General features: G+C 41.6%; 1 protein-coding gene across 1 annotated transcript; it reads right to left on the bottom strand.

The window, feature by feature from the left end:
- Positions 1-487: 487 nt before the first annotated feature.
- Positions 488-9,265, bottom strand: btg1 (B-cell translocation gene 1, anti-proliferative). The gene is made up of 2 exons (XM_005930232.3): positions 8,812-9,265; positions 488-5,110 (listed from the first exon to the last, which is right to left on the bottom strand). Exons 1-2 carry the CDS (start codon positions 8,954-8,956, stop codon positions 4,707-4,709), a joined length of 549 nt encoding a protein of 182 aa, XP_005930294.1. The 5' UTR covers positions 8,957-9,265; the 3' UTR covers positions 488-4,706.
- Positions 9,266-11,600: the final 2,335 nt, after the last annotated feature.

The following is an 11,600-nucleotide window of genomic DNA, read 5'->3' as shown; positions in this document are numbered from 1 at the left end:
TGTAAATATTGGTGTACTGCAACATTACTCAACGCCACCCAGCTTTTCTCAGTTTTCCATGTTTATATGTTGCACAACAGTTAAAACATTAAATTGTGGCACCAAATGAGCCCAATTTGATTAAAGTCAGATAGTGGCTTTTCATGTTTTTAAAATCACTGAGCTGAAATCTCTTTATACAAAGTGCAGCTCACTGTCCCGAGACAGAACCGTTAGTGAGGCAAGAGAATTGCTGACTTGATCTCTTCTTTCCAGTCCTCTTGGTACAGATGGCTCAGTCTTTAAAGCATTTTAGGTCAACTACCAATCTGGCTTGACCGACGGCACGACATCAGGGCTTAGTTTATATTGCTCCTGCTTCATTCAGTCACGTAGAAGCTTTAATTTTATTGATTAACGTCTGTATTAATATGTCTTCCCCACCCCTGTCCCCATTTTGAAATGTAAAGTGAGTACAGAAGTAAATGATGACACAATTCAAAGGGAATTATGATGCCAAGATAGGAAATCTTTTATTACAGAGAAAAAAAAAACAAAAAACTTTTCTTCCAAAATATAGAAATCTGTACAACTTCCGCACAATCAATTTACATGAACTGTACAAATTTACAGCAGTTCATCACAACATACCCAAGGAAAAATAAACTGAACACGATAAAGATGTACTGACATGAAATCACAAGATACAGCTTTTCTTCTTGGGTAAGCTCAGATTTTTTTTGTTTATTTTCTAGTTTTATACGTAAATAGGAAAAAAAAAAAAAAAAAAAAAAAAAAAACGTAAAAAAAAATAAAATAATAACAAAAAAAAAAAAAAACAAAAAAAGAAAACAAAGAAAAGAAAAAACAAACAAACAAAAAAAAACAAACAAAGGATACGTCTACAGTCACAGATCATGGAAACTAATAATTTTACCAGAACAACTTTGGTCCTTGCCAACACTCCCATCACAAATGGCTTCACTTACGAAAAAGCATTATCCATGTTAAAAGATGAAATACAAAAAAGTAATACGTCTGAAAAACAAAAAGGAAACAAAACACCTCAGCATAGAAATTATTGGCACTTCCCATGTGTAATGTTATGTACTCTACCATTTGTTGTACAGTTACAATACATTCTACAATATGTAAAACACCTCAAATGTGAAAGTGGCAATAATTCAACTAATCAATGACAGTATTGACAACAACAACAACGAAACTGCTGTTCCCTTCCTGTTTCATATCTTAACATGCACAACGTTTCCATAAGAGTTATTTATTGAATGTCTGAGGCCTGAGTTTGGCAATACATTCCAGGAGAGACTCCTCGCGTCTCAAAAAAATGTCGCACAACTTCAACATTTAGTGCATTTATGTGCTATTTTACCTCTGACTACTCAAAGCACTCTCACAACAATTTTTGTAATCTAAGTGCGCACAAGCTGAATGGATGCCATTGAAATAGTTAACATCAACTGAGGACTTTAAACCATTTCAGGTGGTAGTAGCAAAGTCGAAAAGGTGTCCAAGGGGAATTTGGGGTTTTTTCTGTTTTCATTTTTCGAAGCCCCAGAAGAATTAAATTCTGTTAAAAACTGGGTTAGATCACCAGACTAAAAATCCTCTTAAAAAAAAAAAAAAAAAAAGAGGATGAAGAGGGCAAAATGGATATGAGTGGAAAGATGAGGAAAATCTAGCAGTGTGACCATAAAATACATCAAAAGCAGTGAGACGAGATGATCATCTCTCGTCTGAAATATAGACCAATCTCAAAACATCTCACGTGACATTAAAAAGCTTTAATGGAGCAGCATGATTTTAAAACTGGTGTCCACCATGGAAACCAACGCGCTGGGCTCTCAGCCCAGCAAGCTCTCCTCCATCTGCCCAACATGGAATAACTGCTTTTCACAGATTGCTGAAGGGAGTATCAGCAGAGAACAGGGTGCAGGGGGGTTATGGGGGTTGCAGTGCGTCAAAGGCTATAGCTATATTACCCATGATCCTCTCAAGCTTAGGGGAGCTTAAACACCCATAGGTCTGATGATGAGCGGCGAACCAGCCTGCCGTGACAGATTTGGCCAGTGGCTAAGGCCTGAGCAACACCCGTAGCCGTTCTAGCATCTGTTCCATCATCCTGTTACCCATTCAACCCCAGAACCGGGAGTGGAGTGGGGGTACACCAGACAGCCACAACATCCTTTCATATGCATGTAAACAAAGTTGCTACGCAAACTCAGTAATTAAGTGCAGCGCGATCCAGTGAGATGAAAACAAAAAAACAATGGCCTTAGTACCCTCAATTCTTCATCTTTGATCCATGTTTCCTTGTCTCCCACTAGCCCACCCCCTTAAGTGCAGCTTGAGCACGCCAAGCGCGTGTGCTGGTTATCCATCACTGCTGAGGGAGGGTCGAAGGGTTCTGGTCAGGGTGGGGGATGTTGAACATGTCTGAGAGGGAGGGGGCTGGAGGGATTTTAGCTGCCCTGGACAAAAGAGTCCGGCCCTGGCCCCCACCTCTCTCACACCAGCTCCCCACACCTGCCTTCCTTACCCAGCTCCCTACGGTGGTGGATGATGATATGTGTCACATTAAGTCTACCTGCATCCACAGGGGGTCAGCTAGCAGCATGCTGGCCTGCTCTTGGCTAAACAGGAGGTCTGAGCTTAAGGGGGTGATATGTGGTACTTGAGGCACTCTAACCCTGACACCAGGACGGGTGGGGGCAGTTGAAGCTGCCAGGCTGGAAAGGGGACACCTCCGGCGAGGGTCCAGGCAGCACAATGCACCAGGTCGGCTCTCATAAGCCTGGCATTAGTTAACATCACAAATGGCTCAAAATACTTGACAATGAGGTCTCCATAAGGCAGTGCACCTCCAATCCCCCCTCCAAAAAAAAAAAATTCAAAATAATTATCTCTCTTTTACAAGACCTTTGAAACAATTAATGGAAATAGAAGTTTGATAAGGCCCGATTTTTTATTTTATTTTTTTTTACTTTTTTTTCCCCAATTCAAGTTAAAGTTAAACTCTGAACACTTGATGCTCCAGACCTCCCTTTGGCCAAAGTGTCACAAAGTCATCACTAAGGTCAGACCTTTCAGGCAATTCTTTTTTTTTTTTTTTTTTTTAAATCAGCAACATAAATCACCATCTGTGCATGTCAGAGGTGGTGTGCAGGGAGGGAGGGTGGGGGTAGCTTTGCATCGTGCCAGAATCAACAGTGCCATATGAATGGATAACAGAATGTTTTTAACATACCACCCAGAATACTCTCTACTTATATTAAAAAAAAAAAAAACAGCTCTGAAATGTTCACAAATACAGTGTTAAAAGGTTTTGAAATCCATTGTTGCACACTCCCCACGTGGCCAGACATCAGTCCACGGCGACATTGGGAGCTACAGTATCATCAAACGGCTAAAAATGGGCAGGGCAGTAAGAACGGTGAGAAAAGATGACATTTGAATGGATGGAATGCAAGCGATTTTCTCCAAAAGGTGCACATCCCACACAATCTCACGTCAAAGTGCATTCAATGTTAATTCTAACTGGGCCACAAGACCAAAATTTGGCTAAAAAGACCCCCCCACCCCCATGCTACACATTGAGTTTTGGTAATGCAAGACAAATGTTGAAGGAGAAAGGGGGCTAAATTAAACAACACAGGGACTTGATTGTGAATTTCAACAACATTCATTACCTAGAGGGAACAATGGATCGACTTCCCTTCCCTCAGAAAGCAACACAAACATGGGTGACAGGAGGGCGATGGTGTAACGGGACACGCTGGTATCCATAGGTAACAGGTGTCACAACACATTCCACTTGCACTTACATACAGGCCGGAGAGAAGGTTGGGATGAATGGTTTCTTTAAACTTGTCGTGAGGAGAAGGGGGAGGAAGAGAAGTTAAGACCGTAAGCCCCTTTTGCTTTTGTTTTTTTTATCCAATGGCTAAAAGATAAAGAAAATATATTCCCTGTGGTCCAAAAAAGGGTTTTTATAGAAAATAGAGATGCTCTCATTGGGAGATTCTTTACCTTGAGCTTGGATTTCACTGGGCACAGTCTGAACCTCAATTTCCTCCCCACCCAGGAAGCAAAATAAATGAAAAACAGCAAACGGGGGGAAAGAAAAAAAAAGAAAAAAAAAAAAGTTTTGAATTTTCTGATTCGGGGGTAGTTCTTAACGAAGAAAAAAAGTATCCATGTAATTTGGACTGCTGTTTCTGCAGTGGTGTGTTGAACATGTACCCATAGTAACCACAAATAAGTGCAAAGTCAATGCTGATAGCCCCCTCGGACACAGAGCCGATCACCGGAGTTTACAGTTGAGAGTGCAGGGGTAGGTGGAGCCAGTTTCCATGGGTGTTCCTGGTTGGTTGGTTTGTTAGTTTAGCTGCCCCAACAGTTCCATTTCCACAAAGCCTCTCCTAAAAAATGGAGTGCCCAGCTCATCCAATGACACAACAGAACAGATGATAATGGGGAGAGAGGGTAGAAAATAGCAAACCTACAAGGTTTCCATCACCTGGACGATAGGCCACATCCTCTGTTTTCTTTTTTTGTTTGTTTTTGTTTTTTCTTTTCTTTTTTCTTTTTTCCATTCTTTCACTATTTCATTTCATATTCTTAGCTTTAAAAAGGCTCACCCTGGCCAAATGACCAGCCATGGCGTGACCCTGAACAATAGTAGGCCTGGGTGACCATGTGCCGCTTTAACTAGACACAGTCATCATATTGTAGCCTTTGGAGGGACTGGTTCTTCCCAGCACCATCAGTTCCTCCTTGCAGCTGATGTGACTGTCCACCATAGGGTTCACTGCCCCACTGTTTCCTGAGGGGGAGCTGGTGGTGGCTGTCGCTGGCATTCCTCCCGGGCCAGGCTGCGACTCATACAGGACGCAGATGGATCCATCTTCGCCAATGCGGTAGGAAACCTCGAAGGGGTCCACCCAGAGCGTGAGCTCACTGGGCAGCAGCAGGTAGAGTTGCTGGATGGTCAGACCGATGCGCTGGCCTGCCTGCCACACCAGGGGGTCCATCTTGTGGTTGATGCGAATGCAGCGGTAACCTGAGCCCTTGCAGGGCCTGTCTGGAAACCAGTGGTGCTTATATTGCTCTGCAGGGAAACAAAGAGAGACAAGGTGGAGAAAATGTTTAGCTCTGACAAAAAACAAACAAACAAAAAAAACAAAAAAACAGACACTTGTTACTAACACGTCAAGACGGCAAGATCATGTCATAAGCAAATAAGGAAAAAAACAAAGGCATAGTAATGTAAGATAATACAGGAGCCAGAGATCTGCAATAAACTGGAGGTTTACCAAAGGTTAAAGAGAAAGCAGACAGACTGTACTTTGTGTCAGATAAGCCCAGATGATTTAATAAGACTGTAAAAACATCTAATCTAAAAAGGGGCATCATAAAATGAAAACAACAAAGCAATTTGATGATATATGATATGCTTAATATTCTCCAAGTCTTGATCAAACCTAATATTAAACAAAACATTATGTTCAGCACTTTTTGTTGGCTCTCCGTATTATAAATGAGAACAGAAACACTTAATTAAGAATAGTATATCTTAATCTTGTGCTATGCGTTTAAGCCAGGAGGCAACTAAAATGTTTATAAATGAGATGCAACTGGTGCTGTCAAAGTAAGTCCAATGCATTACTATGCAAAAAGCATTTGCTGAAACCCGTTACTGGTTTAGACAGATCTTTTTCTTCAAAAAAAAAAAAAAAAAAAAAAGATTTAATACAGTTGATAAGTGCGTTTATTCTCAGGGAACTACAGAATGTTTCTGTAGGTGTTCCTACAAATGTCCCATTTAGCCTAGAGCACATCCAATTCACAAAGTGTACCTAGATGCACAGAAATACAGAGTTATTGAACGCTCCAGCAAAAAGAAAGGAAATACACTATCACCTGTTACAGGCCTCATACGCAGCCATAAACAGGCCTACGTGACAAAAAAGGCTGCCACTGAATTGCACAATCCTTCTACTGGCCTTCCTCAGTGTCAGAGTCTCCCATGACTGGCTGAACAAAAACACCAAAAGTGTCCCAGCCAGCCATCTGGGGCAGCTCCGCCTCTTAAAGGGAAAGGGTTCCCATTTTTTTTTTTTTTTTTTTTTTTTTAAATCTGTCTGTCTATGTGGAAGTTTCAGATGTGCGCTGAAACTAGTGATTCACAGTGGCGCTACTCTCGGTATGGGTCATATTACTGCGCAATGAGTAGCCAATCAGACAGTTAAGTGTTTGAGTTGAGTTTGTGTAAATGTTAAACGTGGCCCATATTCTTCTGGTAACTTCACTTTTAAATCATAGAAAAGCCTGTCATCTCTCTCCTATGATAGCAGGACATTTTCAAATCCCTTTTGTTCCAAGCGTTTTATTTACCAACCTCTCACTTTATGATACACACCTACCCACCATTTACCCTGACAAGGCTCATCCATATTGAATTCCCATTGATGGTAACTTCATTGTAGCCAATGAAAAACAGGCTAAAGGAAGTGGGTCAGCATTCAGTCTAGGGCCCGGAGGCCACCTGTATGCACCCACCAGGATAATAACAACCCCTCCCTTCCTCCCCACCCTCCTCCTGTGCCTTATCGCAGGAGTCTGTATACTGCCGAGCTAATAGAGGGGCTGGCACTCGTGAAAGAGCACAAGAGGCTTGATGAGCTTTCATCCTCAGACAGAACCACAAAGGCAGCTACCTACCCCAGAGCAGCTGGGAAATGATCAGCTCAGCATGGCCTATTCTTAAAAACGAGGGCAGATGGGAGGAGGAGGTGGAGAGAGAGAGAGAGAGGGGGGGTGGAAAAGTAAGCAGACGAGTGTGCGCTTAACCTAAAGAGTTTAACCAAAGAGGGTTGTTTACTCATTGTAGCTGACCTTGACCATGGATCCGTTTTGGACCGTTGGGTAATTTCCATTTGAGAACCTTGTCTGTTACTTTTTAGACAAACCAAGAACCTTGCCTTCTACAATTACACAATCTCTGTGGTTGCAATCTGGCCTTTGGGACTCATTTCCTCACTTCCCTTTCCGCAGCACAAACAGGAGAAGCGAGGAACTCTGCTTTTCAGCATGCAGACACAACAGTAACTGTGAGGATTCAAAGCACAAAAGAGCTCCGGCTGCCCTATTTTAGCAGTGGCAAGGCCCACGGGGTACTACCACACACTCTCTTTTGTTTTCACATATTTTCCTCATCCAAGAAAACAAAAAAAACAAACCTGGACACGGTGGAGCCAATTTATTTTTCTTTTAGAAAATAAAGCTAATGAGTGTTGCACTTGCAGCTATACAAAGCTTATAATTTACACTATTTGTTCTAATTGATGTTTGCGATCACTAAATATAGGCTGTTCCAGTAGATTTCCCCTCCATTTTGCCTTTCCGTCTTCAACATCTGCCTCTAGGCGCCCACCAAAACATCTCCCCTCCCCCCACAAAGGCCTCACAGCAGACTCCAACTTTTGTCTGTTTACATACGCCAACCCCCCTGAATTGACTGCTCACTGGCATTTTGTGCAAATGCTTTACTCATAATTTGCTTTACCCACACACTATACCATACTGTTCATCCCTCCAACTGTGTGATTGATAAATAAAACCCCCTAGAACCATTTTCAGATATCAGCAGGTCCAAATGGTGACTTTTTGGTCATGATTGAAAGATGGAAATCTTTGTAATCTATTCTAAATAGAAATAAATAGCCTAACTTGCTCCATATGGACAGGATCCTGCAACCATTTAGCAGTTTAAGAGCTATTTTTGTGAGAGACTCTTATATAGGAAAATGTAGGTCATCTGCTGTTGCATGTGGATGGAATTAGACAGATGTATAGGAGCTTTAAGAGCCCTGAGAGAGGAATGCGTTTACAGCAAAAAATGAGACAATCCCTGAGCTGTACTGTTCAGCAACATCTGCTATAAAACCCAGTAATAGTCAAACTAAGCCTGGGTGTACAACTAAGGCTTCATTTCCTGAAAAGTAAAAGCATTGTTTTCTCCCTTGTCTACTCTCCATTCCTTACATACACATGTTAAGTGGACTGTGGGAACCCTAATGAAATATATGCGAGACGTGGTGAAATATGACCTCATCTTTTAACCGCATGGTAATACCAAAAAGAGTGACATATGTTGTGGAGCAAATCAACAACCTTCCAAATTTAACACAAAGCAGATAAACAAATGCAAATTAAGGGTGCTACACATCAAAAGGTCGTGCGCGCAGTGCCAAACAGCTAATAAAGTGTGGTCTTAACACTGACAGTCTTTCATTATTAAATCAGTTCGTTCTTAGCATTACGTAATCCTGTGTCGACTCACTGGGGGATGTTTTTGCTCTATTCTCTGTGTGCACTATCGGGCGACTCAGAGGCGCACTTCCTTGTTCGAGCCAGTCGAGCGTCCCTCTCTCTCTCCCCGCCCCCACCCTTCAAGCTAAAAACAGCACATACATTAAACTTTAACCAATTCGTATTTTCAACATTATTTTTACTTCGAAATATTCATTTGCGTCGACGAAAACTGGCGACAAATCGCCTTGGATCATCCAGTGCGTTTTCCTCTCTCCGATGTGCGCAATTAGCGGTGCGCTATGGTAGCGCTGAAAGTGATACTTAGGAGAACAAAGAAAGGCTTCTTCTGAATCATTCTCAAATCTATTAGAACTCAAAGTTAACCACCGATCCGTGAAACAAACCCCGAAGTCGATGTGTGGAATGGTATATTAGAAGTCTAAAAGGGATTTTGTGAACGGAAGTGGATTTTTTTGTTGTTGCGTGTTTCCTTACCTGCCAAAATGTCCTGTAAGCTTTGGCTGAACGTTTGGACCTGTCGATCGTTTACGTGTCCTTTTACCCTCAGAAATCTCGACAGAAATCCGACGGCGGCGTTAATCTCTGGTTTCATCGTTCCCCGGGCACAAAGGGTATGCATTGAGAAAGGCAACGGCGACGATGCGTGCGCTTTTGTTGTTTTTCCCTCTGTTTGTCCGACTGTGTAGTCTTTCTGTCAAATTCGGAGCAGCGATCCTTATCTCTGGGCGCTTGGGTTGTTTCTCTTGGCATTTATTAGTCGAGGTAGAGGGGATTTCTCACTAGAGAGTCCGTGTGCTAGGACGGTACAGTGTTGGGAAATAGACGCCTGTTGTTGGTAAATACAGGGGTTGGAGGTCCCTTGGTGAAACGTTAACCAACCCAAAAACTCGCTTTCCTCCTCCAGAGTGAAGGTCCCGGAGCCTGTGAGTGTGCCTTTATACAGCTCCCACCCTCCTCCTCACAGCTCCGTCATAAGCTGCTACAGCAACTACATCTCACCAATCCCAGGGCCTGCCACGGCCTGACGAGCCACATATAGGAGGAGTGTATGAGCCTTCACGTCACCGTTCTGAAAATAGAGGTACACGGCGTGAAATCGTGGTGCGTTCAGTCCCTGTTGGAAATTCGGGAAGTCGGGGGGAGGGAAAAAGGGGAAACAAAAGCACAAACGACGAAAAACAATCCAAAATCACACAATCCTGCTCGAGGACGTGAGCTCATATATTTATGTCAGAATTTAAGACAGAACTAAGAGATGTTTGAAAATACTGCAAGTCCGCGCGGCCACATTTCGTGTTGACGAACCATTTTTGTTGTTTTTATTCTTTGCTTTGTTTATTTCCTTTTTATGCCCGCTCCTGTTGTTAATCCTTTACGCACACATATAGCATAAAGAAGAAACAAACAGTACCCGACAATCTGGCATTCAGTTTCTCTGTACTATTCAAAATAAACGTGTTCAAAAAACAGTTTTGTGTTAGAAAAAAACTACTGGGGGAAAGGTCCGCTTTTGGCGACTTTTAATGTTAAATGAGCGACCTTGAACTTACAGTCACTTTTTACACGTGAGTGTGATGGTTTCTTTGTTGCGGTATCCTATTCACCATCCGTATATCTGTTCCAACAGGTCGTCACAGTGGTGTAGAGGAGCTTAACATGCCCAGCAGCTGTGTACGTTTCTTTCATGTTCCCCCCAGTCTTACTTAACCCTTTCATCCCAGCCCTCTGCTGGTAGTAAATGCACCCAGAGAAACAAACACACATAAAAAAGTTAAAAATGTAACACACATTCCAAAGTTCAGCTAGTTTTAAATTGTAAGAAAAAATCTAGTTGGTTAAAAAAAATGACAGCATTTTCAAACTAACTTACAAAAATTACAGCTTTGTTCCCAGCACTGAAAACAACTGCAAATTTATTAAGCATTTTTCTTCTAAAACAGTCCAACAGACTTTATTTTTCCACTTTATGCATCCCAGAAAGACTCATTAATACTAGAGGTTATATGAAATTACCCACATTCTTCCCCAGAAGCCAAAAACATATTTAAAGTTTCAGATTTTCTCTTTGAACATATCCCTGCATCTAGAATACATAGTCATTCTATCACTAATAAAAAAAAATAGGGTCAAGAATTGAATTCAACATAAAATATGACTATTTTAAAAGCAAAATGTGCATTTAAAAACAATCTCTGCTTTGTCGTGAAGCTTTGTACTACAGAAAGTAAATGTCACAGCTACTATTTAAGGGTTGTTTCCTTCTTCTTACGTCAAATAAACGTAGACAGAATAGGCAGGCGTGTGTATAAGAAAGAACTGTTTACATTCCCTACTATATCACAACAATACACCAGTGCGTGTGGCTGAGCAGGCCTAAGAGTGTTTGTACACACAAGAACCAGGAAGCCTCAATCAACTGAAAATTCAAATCTTGTGTGACAAACACACAGGAGGCAAGATTGCTCTAGATCTCTTTTCAAAGACCACTCCTTTACCTGCTTATTAAAATCAGTGGAAAAGTACAGGGTGTTATTGTTTGTTTGTCTCAAACACGCTCCCGATGACCCACTGCTTTCCAATCAGACAGACCAAGACTTTGCTGACTGGTTCAACAAGTGACCCAGAGGCACACAAAATGTAGACGTGTGTCTATGCACGTGTGCCTAGGGCACACACATCAGTATAAAGTTGTTGTGACACACACACTGCAACCCTAATTTTGACATTACCTGATGCAGGTGGAGACAGATCAGGCATTAAGCGGCTTTGTCCTGCCAGCTTTCTAGTACAGAGTCTGCCTTATGTCCAATAGTGTACACGTAAGATCAGCACAGATAAAAGTCCAGTGAACCGAGCCAGTGGATGTGTCCTGTTTCCTGCAGGCTCTACCCAGGCAGAACTCTAACCTAAACCAAATGGAGTACTTTCAGTAATGAGAATGCATTGGGGGTAAAGTAATTCTCTGTTAATACTGTTAATGAGTTCAAGTGTGAAACTAGCTAGATAGCTTTTATCATGCTGCCAGTTGGTGTTGTCATGAGGCTGGGATTTCTGATTTCAATGCAATACCCTGAAAAATACAAATATCTGAGAGCATTTTGAAAATACAACGGAAATAATGTATAATATAATGTATAATATAATGTATAATATAATGTATAATAATCAATCTATCTATCTATCTATCTATCTATCTATCTATCTATCTATCTATCTATCTATCTATCTATCTATCTATCTATCTATCTATCTATCTATCTATC

The sequence above is a fragment of the Haplochromis burtoni genome, unplaced genomic scaffold (genome assembly GCF_018398535.1).
Source record: "Haplochromis burtoni strain Fernald_Lab_line unplaced genomic scaffold, NCSU_Asbu1 Contig_131, whole genome shotgun sequence".
Classification (NCBI taxonomy): domain Eukaryota; kingdom Metazoa; phylum Chordata; class Actinopteri; order Cichliformes; family Cichlidae; genus Haplochromis; species Haplochromis burtoni.
Note: the sequence above shows the minus strand (reverse complement) of the source record. Positions and strands in the feature narration are given on the sequence as shown.

Coding starts and splice junctions, on each gene's coding strand:
- btg1 (XM_005930232.3), bottom strand. CDS start 8,956: ATGCATACCCTTTGTGCCCGGGGAACGATGAAACCAGAGATTAACGCC. Junction 5,111..8,811: donor CTTACAGGACATTTTGGCAG/GTAAGGAAACAC, acceptor GTTTCCCTGCAG/AGCAATATAAGCACCACTGG.